The 21448-nt window shown below is 49.5% G+C and overlaps 1 protein-coding gene across 1 annotated transcript in view; it reads right to left on the bottom strand.

Moving 5' to 3' along the window:
• The window catches only part of exoc3l2b (exocyst complex component 3-like 2b), a 31564-nt gene extending 16134 nt beyond the window's left edge, over positions 1–15430 (bottom strand). Inside the window, exons 1-3 of the mRNA XM_011492692.2 lie at positions 15299–15430; positions 1765–2268; positions 1228–1475 (exon numbers count right to left, since the gene is read on the bottom strand). Of these exons, the coding sequence (XP_011490994.1) occupies positions 1228–1475; positions 1765–2231 (715 nt within the window). The 5' untranslated portion in view covers positions 2232–2268; positions 15299–15430. The remainder of the gene's footprint in view (positions 1–1227; positions 1476–1764; positions 2269–15298) is intronic.
• Positions 15431–21448: the final 6018 nt, after the last annotated feature.

Here is a 21448-nt window from a genome sequence, read left to right as displayed (position 1 = left end):
AATGTATCGTTATCGCGATTTCAAGCTGTGCAATATCGCAAAAGTCAGCGGAAATCGCAATAAACCTTAAATGTGCTTAAAAGAATCTTATGGCAACTTGAACCATTTAATGAATTGAATAAATCCCTTTATGCACCAATCAGATGAAGCCCTCACGTTAGATGTTGACCTCCTAATTAGACGAGGGTCTTTTGGAGAATAATTGAAGGTATTTTGACTCTTATTTAAATCAAACTTTTGAGCCAGTTTAGCTCGTGCTGGTTTGCGGCGCCTTCTGTCCGTGAAACCCGGGTTCGACTCCAGGCTGCTCCCTGTTCCCTTCTCTACCTCTGCCGGTTCCAAGCCCGGTTAGAGAAGGTTGTGTCAGGAAGGGCATCCGGCGTAAAACATTGCCAAATTTACCATGCGACTTGTTCGCTGTGGCGACCCCTGATGGGAGAAGCCGAAAGTGGAAGAAGAAGATTTAAATCAAACTTTTGCAGTGAAATGGAAATGTTTTTGTTGATTTTGCTATTTGTTCATTTATCGCAAGTTATATTGTCATCACAACATTGATCACTAATATCGTGAGTTTTCCTCACATCGTTCAGCCGCAGTCACTACAAAATCTGTCCCTGATTGCTCAAAGGTCAACTGGTTTCACCTAAAACTCAACCACTAGTCGTGTGTTTTAGGCCGAAAGACGGACGTGCGGTTAGCTTGAACGCGGCACGTTTCCGAGGCCGGTGTGAACGCAGCATAGACTGGATGAGGCGTGTCATCAATTATTCTGTCTTCATAACGAATGCAAAAATAGAGGAGATGATCTCAGTGACAGAAGGTCTGCATCATTCCATGCAATGAGGAGGGGGGCAGGACAGCGGGGCAAAAGGAGGAGGGAACCAGTGAGACCCTCAGGGTTTGACTCAGACCATCCGGACTGTTGAGACCTCACAGAATAAATTATTTTAGAAGAAAACACGCCGACATTTCCCCATCGAACAGAGACGACCTCCACCACAAAGCTGAAAAAAACGGCTTCAAGTCCGGCCAATCCGAACCCATCCGTCACACGACCGCAGGCTGTTTCTTCAGGAGAACCCTGAGCTTCTTATAAAGAAGGGCCTTGATGACCTTTTGACCTTCCATGACCCTGCTGAATCATCAGAGGACCGCCCAGGCTGCATTCACACCGGGGTGTCTTCTCGTTTCACTAGAAGTTTGTCCGGCTGTACGCCGCCGTCTTACCCGACAGCGGCTCTCTGGGTTTGACGACCTCCTCCACCTCCTCCTCCTCTTCCGGCGCCGGCTGCTCCTCTGGGCTCTGGGACGAGCGATCGGCCCCAGACTCCCTCTTGATCTTCCCCAAACCCACCATCTTCATGAAAGACACGCGGCGGCTGGTGGAGTCGCACTCGCTCTCTGAGCAGTTGGGCTCGCCGTTGGTGAACGACTCCTTACGGGATCCGAGGCCGTCGCGGTATTTCCCAGCAAACCTTAGAGAGAGCAGACCGGAGTCCAAACGGTGCCGACAGAGTTTCAAGCAACCTGAACCAACTGCAAAGGATTAGGAATTTAGTCAACAGAAAACCGGGTTTCCTGCATTTCCCGCTCTAAGACCTTACCTCAATAAGGTCAGGAAAGCTCAGATAGAAGCTCTCTCTGAGCTTTCCTGACCTTAGAGGTCTTTAAGGTCTCAGGAGTTCCCCGTCGTTCAAGGCTGTTCTATAAATCTCTGGGTTCCAGAAAACGGCCTTCAGATGCTTTTTTGACGGTTGGTCCTACCTGAGCAGACTTCCTTCGGAGCTCCTCCGGCCCCTCTTCTTCTTCGCTGAAGGAGAAGGTGTTCCCTGCAGCGACCCCTGGGGGGACACCGTGTCACTTCCTTTGCTCCGCCCCGACACCCTCAGGTTCTTCCCCAGCTTGCTGAGGCTCTTCAGCGGCGACATGAACTTGAAAGACCCCTTCGCCGATCCGTTTCCTCCTGCACTTCCTTTTTTACCCTCGTTCGCCTCGTTCTCATCCTCCTCATCCTCAAACGGGTTCCTGTCTCTCGGCGCGTCGCCGTCCAGGAGGGAGCTGGCGGGGGACCAGTGGTCGCCGTGGCCACCGTGGAAGCTGTCGTCGTCGTCGTCTTCAAAGGGGTTATGGCGGGGGGTTATGTTCAGGCTCATCCTGCGGATGATCAAGGCGTTGTCTAGAGTTGGACCGCCGCCTTTCAGGCGCAGAGGGATGTTCTTAAGAATAGGCATGATGGGGTCAGGGAGGGGGGGGCAGGGAGGGATAAATCTGTGAAAAGAAGAAGAAATGAATCAGAATGATGGAGCGCTTCAGGAAACGACTGCTATTTTGTTTGTGTGGAACAAGCAGCGATTGGCTGCGTTAGACGGCACTTTATGACATCATCACCTAATTAGCATATTGTTTCTAAAGAATAACACTGTGAAAGAGAAAAATGAGCAAAAACATCTCAACCGGATTTAGAATTACAAAGTCTGACCGAGCCGACTGTGACACGGGCTGCTTTGGGGTGGGCGGAGCCTCGTGGCAGTGCCCGCCCCTGCTCTGTGAGAACAGAAAGAACCATTCGTGGTTTCACATCTGTCTCCCGCAAAATTATGACTACTGAGTTCCCTCACTACTGACCCCTAAGAGACGACACAGGCCTCTGGATGCTACTGCACATGCTCACAACTTCCTCCCATTTATTCATCTGTTTACAAACAACAACTATGATGTCATTCCACGCCAAAGGCTATTCATGAAGCCACTGAGTTCTGATGATGAAACTTTGGATGATTTATAAAAAATTATTCACATACATTCTCAAACGCAATGCATTATGGTCTATATTCCCCAATCTGATGAGCATTGATGATGCAGAATTGTAGAGTCAGACGCCTCCAAAGAGAGCAGTCAGCAGAGAGTAGTGGAGGAATTCAGACACAAACTCAAGTCCCTGAGGAGTTTTGGAAACTGGTTCAACGCAGCGAGAAGCTTGATGGAACTGCTGGACAGACCGGAAACAGACCCGTGTTAATGTCTGCTAGAACCTGAGCCCCATCTGGTTCATGGAAACCATGAACTCAGTAAAGTTTGTGTGAAGAAGCTTCAGTTCCTCAGACACTCCCACTAGCTTAGGGCCCAACAGTAGGCGGAGCTTCTGTGCTTTGACACCATTCCTTTAAGTTAAATGCCAACAGGACTTTGCAGACCTGAAGGGATAACAATTACATCTACTGACAGAACTGCAAAGGCCGGGGTCACAGCAGAGGTCAAGGGTTGCCATGGCAACTGACCCAACACCTGCTGACAGAAACATCGGTCCATTTAACACCAGAGGTCCTTCTGCAATGAGTGTCCAGTCTTAAGGACCATATTCAACATCTTCACCCCCTAAACCAACTCACACGTGCTTCTCAACAGCAGAAAGTCGACAAAGACGAGAGGGCAGAGGTCAAATGTTCTGGTGTAGAGCCATAAAGGAGGCCTTCAGTGCGTCACGCCTTTGGGAAACCGTGAAACACGCCCAGAACATAAAGATTAATCATTCATCCGATCCAGCCCTGTGTCATACATCATCCATCTCTCTGCTACAGCTGCTGGAGCCTATCCAAGGATGGATGCTGGAGCCTATCCAAGGATGGATGCTGGTGCCTATCCCAAAATGGATGCTGGAGCCTATCCCAGAATGGATGCTGGAGCCTATCCCAGAATGGATGCTGGAGCCTATCCCGGCCACTTGTGGGCGAAGGCAGGGGACGCCCTGGAAAGGTTGTCAGGCTGTCACAGGGTAGAATGTCCACAATCACACACCAATTCACTCTCACACTCACACAGATTAACCAATTAACCTATGAAGCATGTTTTTGGACGGTGGGAGGAAGCCGGAGACCCCGGAGAAAACCCACGCATCCACGGGGAAAACATGCAAACTCCACACAGAAAGGTCCCCCAATGATGTTCTGTTTTTCATGTCCCCCGGCCGGGACTTGAACCAGGGGCCTTCTTGCTGTGAGACAAGAGCGCTAACCACTGTGCCACCGTGCAGTGGTTCAATAAAAGTGAAAGGTTTAGAGGTCATTGACCTGAAGAAAACCTTACAAGAACTCTCCAAAGCCAGAATCAAAGACTGAAGGAAGTAGCTGGTTCTTAATCATCCGGGTCACATGTTCCCACCGCCGGAATCAGCAACAAGCCATAAAGTCTTCAAACATTAACAGATGTTGTCCGATGCAGATCGGGGCGCAGCAATGATTCAGTGAAAGGCTGTAATGATTATGTGTGCTTTAAGGCAAGCCGCCATAAGCCTTTCAACCGGCAAACACTGATAAAACTCTCCTAAACCCATAAAGTGGATCCCCGCTGACGTGAACGCCAGAACACACCCGCCCGCCGGCCCCACCAACCGGACCTCCACCTCATCACGGCTACGCGTTTGTTCCGATCTCTGAAAAACATCAAATAAAACCGAACTGCCTGACAGCTCAACGCTGACGCCCGGGTTAACGTTAAACATTAACCGTTTGGAGGCGTGGCCTGCTGGAGTGTCACCTTTCTCCAGGAGAGAGAACTCAAGTTCAACTGAGACTGAAAAATAAAAACTTTTCGATTCTATTTCCTGGTTAAATAAAGGTTAAATAAAAAAATAAATAAAAATAAGAAATGTTTTCAATTCAAATCACGCAGAAATCCAGCCACGATGCAGCTTTTCTCAGAAACAGAAAAGAAACCTGAAATGTACAGAAACCGTTCGGAGTCGAAACGACCGCAACTTTCCTACACATCCTCCTGCTGAAGCAGTTAGGGGGCGCCGTTTGACCCGTCCAGACCAGACCAGACCAGGATCAGACCAGCATCAGACCAGAACCAGACTAAAGCTAGACCAGGATCAGACCAGAGCCAGACTAGGATCAGACCAGAACCAGACATGAATCAGACCAGAACCAGACATGAATCAGACCAGAATCAGACTAAAGCTAGACCAGGATCAGACCAGAACCAGACGAGAACCAGACCAGAATCAGACTAAAGCTAGACCAGGATCAGACCAGAACCAGACTAGGATCAGACCAGAATCAGACATGAATCAGACCAGAACCAGACATGAATCAGACCAGAATCAGACTAAAGCTAGACCAGGATCAGACCAGAACCAGACCAGTACCAGACCAGAATCAGACTAAAGCTAGACCAGGATCAGACCAGAATCAGACCAGGATCAGACCAGGATCAGACCAGAATCAGACAAGGATCAGACCAGGATCAGACCAGAACCAGACTAAAGCTAGACCAGGATCAGACCAGAACCAGACCAGGATCAGACTAAAACCAGACCAGGATCAGACCAGAACCAGATGAATAAAACCTGAAAAACTGCCTTCAAATGAAGCTTTTCCTGATCTTCTTCAATGAAGAAACGTCCCGTCTTCATCACATGGACTGATTGTATTTTCAGGATCTACTGAAAGCCGGTTTTGTGACCTTGTTTTGTGTTTTTTCTCCGCTTTAGGGCAGAACGTCGTCAGAGTTGTAGACAGACAAGTTTTTCAATCTTGTGGCTCTGAGTTTTGTTCTTCTTCTTCTCGTTTTTCTGCTAACTTTCGTTGTTTTCTTTGGCTTCCTGGGGAGGCCGCGCCGCATGAAAGTGTGCGGCGTGTGAAGTGTGCGAGTGTCGGTGAACCCCTCTGAAGTGGGGAAGCGGGGGCGGATGTTGTTCGTGTTTCCAGCCTCCCCAGTCGGGACACGCCGTGTAGCCCGAAATAGACGCGTGCACGACTGCAGAGGAAGACGCACGCGGCCGCCGGGCGAAGGGGGAAGTGATTCACAGGAGCTGCCTTTAAAAATACCCAGCAGCCCCGGCGGCGCTGTTTTCTTGAAGAGGGTCGCAGGGCATCGCGGAAGCTTCTGGACACAAACAATGGAGCGGAAAGGACAGTGATAGTGTGAGGGACGGGGGGGCCAAGGGGGCCAGGGCCCACGGGTCCCATGCTGCTCCATGCTGGGCGTGGCCAGGGGCCACACAGATGAGGAGAGACGGCGAGGCGTCATGCCACGCTCCTCAGAGTGGGACACGCCCCAAGTCTCTGCTGTCACAAACGTCTGCATGAGGCGTCCAGCAAACCGAACGCTACGACCTCTGACCTCTGACAGACGTCTGCTCTTCGTGTGACAGATCAGGATGTGGCAGGAAGAAACACAAACATGGAATCTATCAAACGACTAAACCGAAGACGGAGAACTGTTCATTTGAAATATGACAGAAATGGATAGTACCAACATAAAGTTAAACATCCCAAACTATTCCCCAAACGGGACTCCTTCTACAAAATCTGATTTTGACTGATGCATATAGACAAAAAACGGAAGAGACCAACATCAATCCAACATTTAGTCTAACATGTCTGTTGTAAGAAATACCTTTCTTTGGTGTGAACGCCATTTCTTTATTTGAACAGGAATATTCAACTAAATTCCTGTGAAAAATACGTCACAAGGTTACAAGCATTCATATAAAATAATGAAACATTGATTCAATTAAGTATGCCTGCAAATGTAGCGCTCTACCACAGGTGAACATCTCAGCCCTCCACCACGAGGAGAACATCTCAGCCCTCCACCACGGGAGAACGTCTCAGGCCTCTACCACGGGAGAACCCCTCAGCCCTCTACCACAGGAGAACGTCTCAGGCCTCTACCACAGGAGAACGTCTCGACCCTCTACCACAGGAGAACGTCTCGACCCTCCACCACAGGAGAACGTCTCGACCATCCACCACAGGAGAACGTCTCAGCCCTCTACCACAGGAGAACGTCTCAGCCCTCTACCACAGGAGAACGTCTCAGCCCTCTACCACAGGAGAACGTCTCAGCCCTCTACCACAGGAGAACGTCTCAGCCCTCTACCACAGGAGAACGTCTCAGCCCTCTACCACAGGAGAACGTCTCAGCCCTCTACCACAGGAGAACGTCTCAGCCCTCTACCACAGGAGAACGTCTCAGCCCTCTACCACAGGAGAACGTCTCGACCCTCCACCACAGGAGAACGTCTCAACCCTCCACCACAGGAGAACGTCTCCACCCTCCACCACGAGAGAACGTCTCGACCCTCTACCACGAGAGAACGTCTCGACCCTCTACCACGAGACAACGTCTCGACCCTCTACCACGAGACAACGTCTCAACCCTCTACCACGAGAGAACGTCTCCACCCTCTACCACGAGAGAACGTCTCCACCCTCTACCACGAGAGAACGTCTCGACCCTCTACCACAGGAGAACGTCTCAACCCTCCACCACGAGAGAACGTCTCAACCCTCCACCACGAGAGAACGTCTCAACCCTCCACCACGAGAGAACGTCTCCACCCTCTACCACGAGAGAACGTCTCCACCCTCTACCACGAGAGAACGTCTCGACCCTCTACCACAGGAGAACGTCTCAACCCTCCACCACGAGAGAACGTCTCGACCCTCTACCACGAGACAACGTCTCGACCCTCTACCACGAGACAACGTCTCGACCCTCTACCACGAGACAACGTCTCAACCCTCTACCACGAGAGAACGTCTCCACCCTCTACCACGAGAGAACGTCTCCACCCTCTACCACGAGAGAACGTCTCAACCCTCTACCACAGGAGAACGTCTCAGCCCTCTACCACAGGAGAACGTCTCAGCCCTCTACCACAGGAGAACGTCTCAGCCCTCTACCACAGGAGAACGTCTCAGCCCTCTACCACAGGAGAACGTCTCAGCCCTCTACCACAGGAGAACGTCTCAACCCTCCACCACGAGAGAACGTCTCAGCCCTCCACCACGAGAGAACGTCTCAGCCCTCCACCACGAGAGAACGTCTCAGCCCTCCACCACGAGAGAACGTCTCAGCCCTCCACCACAGGAGAACGTCTCAGCCCTCCACCACAGGAGAACGTCTCAACCCTCCACCACAGGAGAACGTCTCAACCCTCCACCACAGGAGAACGTCTCAACCCTCCACCACAGGAGAACGTCTCAACCCTCCACCACAGGAGAACGTCTCAACCCTCCACCACAGGAGAACGTCTCAACCCTCCACCACAGGAGAACGTCTCAACCCTCCACCACAGGAGAACGTCTCAACCCTCCACCACAGGAGAACGTCTCAACCCTCCACCACAGGAGAACGTCTCAACCCTCCACCACAGGAGAACGTCTCAGCCCTCTACCACAGGAGAACGTCTCAGCCCTCTACCACAGGAGAACGTCTCAACCCTCTACCACAGGAGAACGTCTCAACCCTCTACCACAGGAGAACGTCTCAACCCTCTACCACAGGAGAACGTCTCAACCCTCCACCACAGGAGAACGTCTCAACCCTCTACCACGAGAGAACGTCTCAACCCTCCACCACAGGAGAACGTCTCAGCCCTCCACCACAGGAGAACGTCTCAGCCCTCTACCACAGGAGAACGTCTCAACCCTCTACCACAGGAGAACGTCTCAACCCTCTACCACAGGAGAACGTCTCAACCCTCCACCACAGGAGAACGTCTCAACCCTCTACCACGAGAGAACGTCTCAACCCTCTACCACAGTATAACGTCTCAAACCTCTACCACAGGAGAACGTCTCAAACCTCTACCACAGGAGAACGTCTCAACCCTCCACCACAGGAGAACGTCTCAACCCTCCACCACAGGAGAACGTCTCAACCCTCCACCACAGGAGAACGTCTCAACCCTCCACCACAGGAGAACGTCTCAACCCTCCACCACAGGAGAACGTCTCAACCCTCCACCACAGGAGAACGTCTCAACCCTCCACCACAGGAGAACGTCTCAACCCTCCACCACAGGAGAACGTCTCAACCCTCCACCACAGGAGAACGTCTCAACCCTCCACCACAGGAGAACGTCTCAACCCTCCACCACAGGAGAACGTCTCAACCCTCCACAACAGGAGAACGTCTCAACCCTCCACCACAGGAGAACGTCTCAACCTTCCACCACAGGAGAACGTCTCAACCCTCCACCACAGGAGAACGTCTCAACCTTCCACCACAGGAGAACGTCTCAACCCTCCACCACAGGAGAACGTCTCAACCCTCCACCACAGGAGAACGTCTCAACCCTCCACCACAGGAGAACGTCTCAACCCTCCACCACAGGAGAACGTCTCAACCCTCTACCACGAGAGAACGTCTCAACCCTCCACCACAGGAGAACGTCTCAACCCTCCACCACAGGAGAACGTCTCAACCCTCCACCACAGGAGAACGTCTCAACCCTCTACCACGAGAGAACGTCTCAACCCTTCCACCACAGGAGAACGTCTCAAACCTCTTCCACAGGAGAACGTCTCAACCCTCCACCACAGGAGAACGTCTCAACCTTCCACCACAGGAGAACGTCTCAACCCTCCACCACAGGAGAACGTCTCAACCTTCCACCACAGGAGAACGTCTCAACCCTCCACCACAGGAGAACGTCAGGGATTGAAGACTCCTCCATGATGGAGAACAACCAGGCCATGATGAAGAGTTTTAGTTTCAAACTTCTAGCAATCTTTCCCAATAGAAAACTGTCCGTCTGCACTTCGTCGTGAGTGGAGAGCATTAGGAAGAAATAGAAACGCTGTCTACAACCTAAACGTGAAGACGTGGTGGAGATCCAGACTTTTTAAGGCTTCAGATCCTTGACTGAGCAGCATTTTGGGTAACAATCAGGAACCAATGTGGATTAGATCAGGACTGTAGCAGCTTAGCAACATAAACTATTCCTGCAGGAAGAACATTTTCATCAGTCATTTCTCAGCGATACAATTAGCATTAGCTAGCTTTAGCATGCTACATTAGATCAGCACTAGCAAGGCGAGGCAAATGTCTACTGCTACTTCATTGTTTGGTTGGAACACGGAACAAAACGACTTTCTAAAGTTTGGTCGACTCTACTTTCAGTGCAGCTCTGTTTTACAGATCAACGGTTTTGATACATTTCTCAACGTTCCGTGTTTACCGTCCGTCTGGTGAGTCAGTGACATGTCTGAGGTTTTCAACATCCGTGAGTCAAATCTCTTTGTAAAATGAAAACATCTAGACGACATATTTTCTTTGGTCTTTGCTCATTTTTAGGTCGACGTGTTGATTTTCAAAACAACACTTAAACGCCTCACAGGGTGACCCCGTCCTGACCTTTTTATCTACACAGAACACAAACAGGAAACCAGGAAGAGCAGCAGATACCCAATCAGACGAGGGCACACCTCAGCCTCGACCTTCACTGTGTGTGTGCGTTTGTGTTCATCTGCAGTGTTGGGAATAATGCAGTACAGCTGCGTTATCAATGGCGTTATGAGTACCAGAGTAATCCAATTACTGGGATTCGCGCTACAACGCTGTTATAGTTACCTAGTATAAATAGTTACTTCACAGGTTATTCATGTAGTTCAGTTAGCCTCAAGTGCTACTATTCCCCCCCCACCCACCCCGATTGTTCAGTCTTCTGTGAGACGCCGGGGGGCTGGGATTAGTCATGATTGGTCAAGTGGGCGGGTCCACAATGGCGCTTTCTCCGTGAAGTGTCTGTGACGGTGAATCTGCCGGTAACGGTAGCATGTTAAGGCAGGACACATCAACGGTTCTTTACATGACCGACGTCCGTCTGAGGCTGCTCAGGCCCAACCCCAAACAAAGGGGGGACGCTGCACCACGAGAACGACACCAACTGGAGAAAGTGGCAGAGCTGAACATAAGTGAAGGTTGAGGAGCGCAGGCTCCCGCTGGTCACTGCCGAGTCAGAGTCTTTCCACCATCAGAGGTGACAAAAACAAACATGATACTCGAAACACGGCTGACGTTTGTGTTTGTCCACACGTAAAGGCGTTCTTTCTATTGTTCGTGTCTGTCTGAATGTTAACGTTCAGCTTGGTAGAAGAGTGAAGCAGCAGATGTTTTGTTGGTTTTTCTTCTTCTTGATGTTTTTACGTTTCTGAGTTTTGTGTAATAATTCTGGCAAATACTTAAATATCTGCTCTCTCTCTCTCTCAATCAAACAACATGTCATTGGTAGAGCGACACCAGATCACTACACGTCATTAAGTTACTGCAGTAGTTTGCAGTTTGAAAGAAATTTAGGAAAAATACTACATTTACTGCCACATTTTACACAAATTCATAACTAGTTACTCAGCAAAATAACTGATTAATGTTAAGGTGCAGTATCTATTCGGTTACTTTTTGGGCGATGTAACTAGTAACTGTAACTAATGACTTTTTAAGGTAAGACTCCCATCAGTGCTGGTCTGTGGGAAGAACATCAGCGTCTTCATGATGAAACGATGAAGCTGATCGATGACTTCCTGACTCAGATCTGCAGGTTTCTGGAATCCTCTGGTTCTTCTCGTCACGCCGCGTTCACGGCCCTCCAGATGAATGCACCACCTGCGTAAAGAAGGGTGGGGCTTCTTATCCAACTCCCCCCTCATCTGTTTGTAGGATTTTACCCAGAACTGCTGTTTCAGCATCCATCATGAGCGTCATTCTAGTCTGGAGTTTTTAGGCAGCAGGAACCATTTCGGAACTCGCCCCCCTCACCACCACCCCCCGCTACTGTGAGGTTTCTGGCCTGCCCCACCTCCCCACTTTGGTCAAGTTCCATCCACGCCCACTGGGGGAGGGCTACCCGAGTCACCTCAACTAGCTCCTGTCAATGTGGAAGAGCAGCGGCTCTACTCCTCTTGTCGGGGGACTGATCCCCTAAACCGTCTCCAGGGGAGCGTCCAGCCGTCCTGCAGAGGAAGCTCCTTGCAGCTGATTGGTTCAGTTCCCAAAGAACTCCCATGTTTTTCCGGAAGCCGCTGACCGGGGGGACGGCTTAACGTTTGACATCGTTAGAAACTTGTTAAAAAAAACTTGTTTTAAAGAACAACAAATCTTAAACGTTTACTGTCTTTACCGGGGATGGATACCAAAAGTACCGGCATTGAGGTGTACAGTACAACCATTACTGGTATTGAGGTATACAGTACTACCGATACTGGCATTGAGGTATACAGTAATACTGGTACTGGCATTGACGTAGAAAAACGCAGTCTGAACCACTCCGCGTTAGCTGCGTTAGCCACATTAGCGTGTTTATAATAAAACGGCCAACCTAGTTTCCAGCTCAAAAAGGAAAACGGACTGAAATTTCTCCAAATCGCTTCGTCATCAGTAAACACAACCGGAATTCCTTAAGGCTTTTGAGGCCTTCTAGTGCGGAAAATACAGCAGATAAAAACGGGCAGAACAGTATTTCCTGGCCTCGTAGTGACCTCAGACCTTGAGGTGTGCTTTACAACCTCAACTCCACCACCATGGAGGAGCTTCAACCAGCGGCACAGAGAGGTGGCTGATGGGATTGAAGAGACAATAAAAGCATCTGTTATCAACGCCGCTCCACCAACCAATTGTTTGTCTGTTCCCTAAAAAGGAAGGACATGTGATCCAGCAGGAGTTCTGGGACTCCTTCCTGTCCCACCAGGGTTCGTCCAGTGAAACGTGGGGAATCAGAGAAGCTCTGGTTTCAGATTTGGTCCCGTGTGTGCGTTCTCCGTGTGGAGGTGAACAGGGACTCCATGAAAACTCAGAGTGGCGTGTTGATGTATAGAGGCTGTCAAACGCTCCGGGCCAAAGCCTTGCTCAGCTGGAAAACTGGCGCCCGCATGGAGGATCTCCACACTGGTCTTGTTGAACCTGTTTGTTGTGTGGTTGTGTGTCTCTGGTTGTGTATTTTGACAGTCACGTACAGAACATGCGATTCTGCTGTCTGTTTACATTATAACTGAACCAAAGTCAGCTTCAGGATTCTTTTATTGTCTTAACCCACAGGGATAAACTAAATATGTGTCTTTGGTTGCGGTCCAGCAGTTACAGTGCGATGAGGACAGGAAGTAAGACACACATCACTTTGATGTGTTACAATTCCTACGATTATTGCACAGAAGAGAATCTATCACATAGCGCTGCTGTTCAGGAGTCCAGCAGCCTGACTGATCCTCGGTCTGGTGGTCCTGCTCTTTCTGCTCCACAGCCTCCCGCCTCAGAGGGTGTGAGGGGTGAGTGGGGTCTTTCGGGATGCGGAGGCTCGTTTCCTGCATCTGGTCTCGTGGATCTCGGTGCTGGTCTGTAGCCCACAGTCGTCTGCGCCGCTTTGGTCACCCATTGCAGAGCTTTCCTCTGACGCCCCCCCCCCACCACCACCACCACCACCCATGACACACCGGTAGGAGGTCAGGAGCCTGTAGCCGGACTCATCCTGGTTGGTGAGTCGTCCAACCACAGCCGTGTCGTCTGCAAACATGAAGTCCACAAAGAGCTGGTGGAAGTACGAGTTCTTATTCTCTAGGTGGGCGGGGCTTGTGTGGACCACAGAGGAGACGGCGGTCTCTGTGGACAGGCAGGACGTCTCACATGGACCCCGACACCAGGACCTGGACTCGCATTCCAACGTCCCCATGGACGTCCCTCGTGTTGGAACAACTGCAGGAAGAACTGAGGCTGTTTTTCCCGCTTTAATCGCCTCCATCGCTCCGTGACGGCAGAGCCGGGCTCGGCTTTTCATTCCGGGTCTGAACCGAATCAAAACATGTGCGAAGATGAAAGACGGCCTTCAGGTTCTGCTCAGCGTGACCGGAGTTCAGCGTCAGACATGCGACTCCACAGCACTGCTGACGCGCCTGCAGCCCCAAAGCATTCTGGGTTCATCTCAATACCAAGAGGATTCCAGGACCGACGCCGATGGTCCATCCCACCAAACCCAGGACTGACATCTCCAACGGCCCCTGAAGAACGGCCCCTACAGCCAAAACGGCTCCTGAAGCCAAAGCCAAGTCGCGGATCAGAACTTTTTAACACAGAGCGGTGGAGATAGGAGAAGCTACTGATGGAGGAAACGGCCCCAAACTAAAGGCGGAGATCCAGAAGCCAAAATCCCACAAAGTCCTTCTGGTTCTCCTGAAAGATCACCTCTGGTTCTGAGCAGGACGGTCTTGGTCCAGGTGGTTCTCATAGGCGCTTCCATCAATGGCCAATAAGGCTGCTTCATCTGCACCGGCCCTCTCCCGTCAGTTCTGCAGTGTGCCGCTGTGACCTTTGACCTCTGAGGGTGCGTCTGCTGCCATCTGGATTGTTTATTGCAGCCAGTAGGCCAAAGTTCAACACTATTCTGAACTCGTTTCCATGGAGACGGCCCGCAGGACAACCAGCCGACAAGAAGGGGGAGGAGCCAGCCTGAAGAACTCGGGTCCAAACAGACAGTCCTCCTCAGGGTTCCTCTGGACCCAGCAGGCCCCCAGACGCCTCGGGTCCTGGACCCCCCCCTCACACACTCGTCCGACCCAGCAGAACCTCTGAGATCTGTCACTCAGAGCCCAGGCAGCTCTGCCGGTTTTGTCCCGACAGGAAGTTGATTGGCGCCGTCATTCATTGGCCCGGCGGTCCAGCAGGGTTTCAGTTTCTGCCTGCAGAGCCACTGAATGAGGAGGAAGAGGAGGAGGAGGAGGAAGGGCAGGAAGGACTGCGGTGAAGAAACGTCAAAGAAAGAAAAGAGAGTGACGGATGAATGTGACTTCAGCCGTTTGTTTACAGACTGGACGGAAAGAACCTGCAGAGTCAGAGGAGGTCAGTGAACGCACCATCGTTCCGCTTAATGAAATACTGGAACAGAAAGGAACGATGAAGATGAGCAGAACCTCCAACCGCTCAGGTAAGAGGAGGTTCTGCTCATCTGACACGAACGTCTGCACATTCACATTCACACCAAGGTCAGTTACTCATCAACGTGTCCTGCAGTCCCTGAACGCACCACCTCCTGAGGAGGTCGTTCTAAGGTCAGAGGAGACCAGGAGGACTCGGAGGAGACCAAAGGGACTCGAAGTGTGTGTGTGGGGGGGGACACTGGGAAGACATGTTCTCCTCCTCTGAAGGTCCAGCAGCACCAGCTGTTGGGGGGGGGGGGGGGGGGGGTCCTGTCCTGCACCTCCTGCTCCTCACTTCACATGGATCCTCTCCAGAACCTTCCTCTGAGCTTTGACCTGCAGAACGTTTGGGTCTAAAGGAACCAGCAGGGAACATCAAGTCGGTTCTGGAAGAACTGAACTGCAGTCAGTCAGGAAGTCCAGAAAGTCAGAACCAGAACCAGACTGAAGCTGTGAGCAAAACTCCGGAAACTTCCGGACCAGAACCGGACTCAACAGGTTGGGGTTGATCAGAACATGCGAGGGAAACGATGTAAATGTCCTTCTTCTGCGCGTCACGCAGAACCGAACTGGACGGGTCAGAACAAACCCGCATGTGTACTCACAGCTGGCAGCCATGGTTCTGGATCCGCGGGTCGGTCCGGCGTCTGGGTCCAGGGAGAGGTCGTCCTCGGAGGCGAACACCGGAGCCCGGAACGGAGCTGTCAGACTGAGAGCTCGCGCAGACTGAGGCGAGCGCGCGCGCCCCGCGGCATTTAACTGGCTGGGCGGGTATGGCAAGCCGTTAGGACCGTAATTCTCATGCAGGACGAGTTCTGGAGTTCGGAGTCCAAATGAACTGTAAGCAGCCTTTAGGTACTAGTAGTCGTAGTATTAGTTGTAGTAGTAGTAGAAGTATAGTTGTATACATAGTATACGGTAACTGTAAATAGTAGAAAAGTTGAAGAAATGCACTAAAAGTATTATTATTATACCCCCCCCTGTTTAATAAAAGTATATTCTTGTTTCAGTTTGATAAGGACACAAATCTACACCAACAATGACTATAAACCGTCATGTATAAATAAAGTTTTATCAATAAAGTACATAAGTGATTAAAGTTTCAAACATTTAGACCCAAATGCTGTTTTTACTCTTAAATGAGAAACCAAAGTGAACGTCTGTGGATTATGTGGCATCGAAACATTTTTGTCTTTCAATAACTTTAGTCAGATGATTTATTTTGATAAAGTTTAAAGTTCCCGGAAGATTCTGTTTTATTAGTAACAAAGTTTAAATGGTCCCTTTTAACTTAAGCTCAAAGATGTGTTCTAAAGATGTAGAGAAACGGTGCGTTTGTGTACATCTGGTCATCAGAGACATCTGACCCACCTGGAGGTGTTTGGGCTGCAAACACCGAGTCTGCAGGAACCACAAACCGCACACGGATCCGTTTGTTGTGGAAACACTTTTCCATCTTTTTCAAGGTTCCTGTATTTTTCTCTGATATGAAACACAATTCCATTTATTCAGGTTTATGACACCTGGGTCAGAAACATTTGTTGTGTTTGCTGTCTTCTTCCTCATGAGTCCGGTTTCTCCTGAGATTCTTCTTCTAACAGCGACATCATTATCTGTGTTGTTGTGAGTCCTAAGCAGCTCCTGCTGCGGCAACACAAGCATCACTGTAACACAACGTCTACAAGAATGTTTCACTGTAAAGAAAAGACAAAACCCATCAAAACACGTCAGAAAATTAGGATTAGATTAAGCTTTTTGTCCGTGTTTTTAGGAAACAAACACAGACTGTCAGCCTCACAACTAAACTGAGACGAAGGTTTTTCAACCAGACGTCTGTGTTACAAGCTGACAGAACTGTGTCTGTGTGTGTCTGTGTGTCTGTGTGTGTCTTTGTGTTTGGGTGATAAAGTGTACTTAGAAATCCATCCTCCTTCGGATGTTGGAGCTCAGTATGGTGGGGGTGGGGGTGGGGGGGTAGTCATTGTGTGCTGCATTCCTGTTGTGCGTCATTCAAATTATGAAAACACAAAGATTAACCTCAGCACTCATTAACTGCTTCAGCACACACACACACACACACATCTCTGCTCCCATCAGGCGTTTGGGTCACCCACTGCAGCTGACTGACTCTAACCAGAACCAGAACCAGAACCACAGCTGACACCAGAAAACTAGGAAGAAGCTGTCAGAAACCGTCGGATCTTCTCACAGCTGCTGTGAAACACAAGTGTTGTTTCCAAAAGAACCGGTCCGTTCCTGTCGGGATTCTGGTTCTGACGTTTCAATCTCTGCTGAAAACCAATGAGAACTTTGGGATTCTTCACGTCTTAGGAGGTCCAGATCGTTCCAGTGAGTCAGAACCGTCCTCGCTGCATTTGAACTATGACCTTAAAAAGGGGAGGGACTGTCAGCAGGAAGTGACCTGCAGCAGACAGGAAGTGACTTGCTTCACATCAAGTCGTTTCACGTTCACCTCGGCCCAAACTCCCAACAGAAAACCTCAAATGTTCCACATTTTTCAACACGAGGACAGAACCACGCCATGTGCCCTGGTGGCAGAAAGGTGGAACTGCAGGAGAACATCTGGTCTTCAGGCTGCTGCTGCCTGCAGCTCCGTCCATCAGGGAGAAGCTGAACAAACGGAGATCTGTTGGTGTTTGTGGGTCCAGAACCATAAAGGTCCAGAAACCAGCGCGTCCGGCTGAAGGAGGGGTTCCTTCAGAACATCCCATGAACACGGATCCGTGATGCTTCATCTGATCTCCATAGCCCAGGGCGGCGTTCAGCCTCCACAGGAGGCGCTCACCAGTAAACAGGGACAGGAAGTGGAAAGACAAAAGCCCCCCCCCAGCGAAGGGGGTCTTTCTCCGAGTCAATCCTGAACTCGGTGACATGGACCTGCTGTCCGCCTCCAGGGGGCGCCGTCAACCGCAGTGAAATCATCTTTTCATCCTATTTGCACAGAACCTTGTCTGGTTCTGGTTCCTCAGGGTCAGACCCAGGTGATCACCTGACCCAGCTCGGGATGAAGACCAGACCAAAACCTTCTGAGAGTGATGAAGAAACACGAAATCCTCCTCTTCCCGTCTTCCTGCTCTACAGCTGCAGCTGGGTTCTTTCAGGAACGGTTCTGCTCCAGATGGTTTCATTAAAGGATCAGATGTCACACAAGTTTGTACCAGACACCCTGAGCAGTTGCACAACTCCCAGTTGTGTAACTGCTTTCAGCTGCAGGAGCGTCTCGTGTTTCTCTGCAGGAACATTTCTGATTTCATTGATTGGATTCTATCAACTGGACTTCCTGTGACGTCATTTCCGGGTGAGCTATTCCCAGTGCTAGCTGTGTGACTGCTGTCCTCTTGTTTGGCATTAGCCTTACTACTATTGCTTACTCTAAGGGTTATCTGGGTTAATATTCACATCTAGTACCTTTTATTAGCGAATTCACCACTGTTAAACCACTTGCTGTTCACTTTTCTCATTTTGCTAAATAAACCACTTCTCTTTACTTAAACACCGCTAGCCTTAGCTTAGAACCTAGTATGGCCACCACCACTCCTTCCGCCTCTCCTCCTCTCTCCTGCCCCATGTGCCATATGTTTAGTGATGATCCTGCCTCCTTTAGTGAAGATAGGGGTAGGTGTGTTAAGTGTAGTCTTGTGTTAGACTTGGAGGCCAGGCTGGAGCAGTTAGAAGCGCGGCTCCGCACAGTGGAAGCTAAGCCGGCTAGCCAGGTCGTTACTCGTAGCGCGGGCCGCGCTACCAGGGCTAACTTAGCTAGCACCCCAGCGCCCTCCCAACAGCCGGGAGACAGTCAGGGGTTTGTACCGGTTGGGAGGAAACATAGTGCTAAACGCAAAAACTTAGAGCAACCGAGACTCCACGTTAGTAATAGGTTCTCCCCCCTCAGCGACACACCCGCTGAACACTCAACTCTGGTTATAGGCTCTTCTGAAGTTAGAAACGTGGAGCTCCCAGCGGCTACTGTCAGGTGTTATCCGGGGGCCAGAGTTGGTGACATCGAGGGGAACCTTAGGATGTTAGCTCAGAGTAAGTCCAGGTTCCGTCGAGTCGTGATTCACGCAGGCGGTAATGATGCCCGACGGAGACAGTCAGAGGTGGTTAAGTTAAACGTAACTTCGGTGTGTAAACTGGCTAAGACGATGTCCGACACTGTAATTTTCTCTGGTCCCCTGCCGAACTTAGTCAATGATGAAATGTACAGCCGCTTTTCATCATTTAACCGCTGGCTTTCTAGATGGTGCCCAGAAAACGGCGTTGGTTTTGTGGATAACTGGAGCGCGTTTTGGGGGAAGCCCGGTCTCATGCGGAGAGACGGCGTCCATCCCACCCGGGACGGTGCCGCTCTTCTTTCTAGAAACATTTCTGCTAGCCTTAGTCTGTTAACCTGACAATCCAGAGACGAGACCCGGGCGCAGAGCAGCAGTGTAAAACGCTCCTCTGAGCCTCCCTTAGGGTTAGTGCCGGTGCAAAACCCATGCAGGGAAAGTCAAGCAGGTCCTAGCTTTAGCTTATGTGCTGAAAGACAAATGAAAGGAGCGCGTCATAGAAACCTTACAGTGACAGACAGCAGTTCTCACAAGCAGAATTATGATGTCATTAAATGCGGTTTATTAAACATTCGATCCATTTCCTCCAAGTCCCTCTTAGTCAACGAGTTAATTACTGATAACAATCTTAGTCTTTTAGCCTTAACAGAAACTTGGCTCCATCAGGATGACTATGTTAGATTGAATGAAGCAACCCCCCCCACTTATGCTAACTATCAGAAATCCAGGATTTCAGGGAAAGGAGGTGGTTTGGCAGTAATATCACAGTCTAGCTTACTTCTCAGCCCTAAAGTTAAAAATGCTTATAATTCATTTGAAAGCATCATATTGTCTTTAAGTCACCCAAACAGGAAAACTCGAAAACCTGTTTTACTCATAATTATTTATCGCCCCCCCGGCCCATATTCAGAATTTTTAACTGAGTTTTCCGACTTCCTATCGACTATTGTCTTAGATTCTGATCAAATTATAATATTAGGGGATTTTAATATTCATGTTGATGACCCCAGTGACTGCCTAGGAAAGGCTTTTGCAGCTTTATTAGATGATGTTGGTTTCACCCAAAGTGTGAATGAACCCACTCACTGTCATAAGCACACCCTGGACCTTCTTCTAACCCATGGGATAGAGATCAGCCAGCTGAGTGTCCTTCCTCTTAACCCCATCATTTCTGATCACTTTCTGATTACCTTCCAGCTTACACTGGAACATCCTTCTGCCCCAGTGAATAAGAAACAGCTTAGAAGAATCTTAACTGACCGTTCTGTGTCTGAGTTTAAACACACAGTTCAGCCAGTACTTAGTGATATTCTGAGAAAATACTCTGAGACCAGCTCCCATAGTATCAGTCCTAGTATAAATGACCACTTTGTTAATGATGCCTTACAAGCCCTCAGGAGTACACTCGATGTTGTTGCCCCCTTGAAACCTAAGTTCGTCGGACAAAACCGAGTAGCACCGTGGTTTAACGCTGAAACTCGTTCTCTTAAACGAGAAACCCGTAAGTTGGAAAGAGAATGGCGCCGCTCCGGTTCAGAGCAGTCTCTGGATATCTGGAAACATAGCCTATTAAATTATAAAAAAGCTCTGCGTAGAGCTAGAAGCCAGTACTATTCAACCTTAATATCAGAGAATGGAAACAATCCAAGATTTCTTTTTAGCACTATAGCTAAATTAACTCGCAGTCAGAGCTCAGTAGAACCACATGTTCCTGTTTCTCTCAGCTCTGATGATTTTCTTACATTTTTCGATAGTAAAATCTCAAATATTAGACATAAGTTAAATCAAGTTATTCCTACTATCAGCCCAGAACAGGCTGAAGCGGTAGAAATGGAGGCATCCATAGAAACCTCTGTAACATTAGACTGCTTCACTGCTGTGGATCAAGCGGAAATAACATCAATTATTACGTCCTCCAAATCCTCAACGTGTCTGTTAGACCCAATTCCCACTAGACTTTTTAAAGAAACTTTTCCCCTAATTAATGATCCCATATTAACAATGATAAATGCCTCTCTGGAAACGGGTTACGTGCCACAGTCTTTTAAATATGCAGTTGTTAAACCTCTTCTGAAAAAGCCCAGTTTGGATCCTAGCATCTTGGCCAACTATAGACCGATATCAAACCTGCCCTTTATTTCTAAAATCCTAGAAAGAGTTGTAGTTAAGCAGCTTTACTGCCACCTACAGGACAACAGCCACTTTGAAGACTTTCAGTCGGGGTTTAGACCTCACCACAGTACGGAAACTGCACTAGTTAGAGTCTCTAATGACTTGTTATTGGCCTCAGAAAAGGGTCTACTTTCTATTCTGGTCCTGTTGGACCTCAGTGCTGCCTTTGACACTATCGACCACGGTATTTTACTCCATAGATTAGAGCAGGACATAGGGATCAGAGGATCTGCTCTCCAGTGGTTTAAATCCTATCTGTCTGATAGGTATCAGTTCGTTAATGTAAATGGCCATTCCTCTCAGTGCACTCGAGTCAACTATGGAGTCCCACAGGGCTCAGTCTTGGGACCGATCCTGTTTACGCTTTATATGTTACCCCTAGGAAACATAATCAGGAAACACAGCATTAATTTTCATTGTTATGCCGACGATACGCAGTTGTATTTATCCATGAAGCCTGACCAGAATGACCAGATAGAGAAACTGAACGCCTGCATCAGTGACATCAAGACC

This window comes from Oryzias latipes, chromosome 13 (genome assembly GCF_053564925.1).
Source record: "Oryzias latipes strain Hd-rR chromosome 13, Olatipes_Hd-rR_3.1".
In the NCBI taxonomy this organism is placed as follows: domain Eukaryota; kingdom Metazoa; phylum Chordata; class Actinopteri; order Beloniformes; family Adrianichthyidae; genus Oryzias; species Oryzias latipes.
This window is presented reverse-complemented; position numbering and strand designations above follow the sequence as displayed.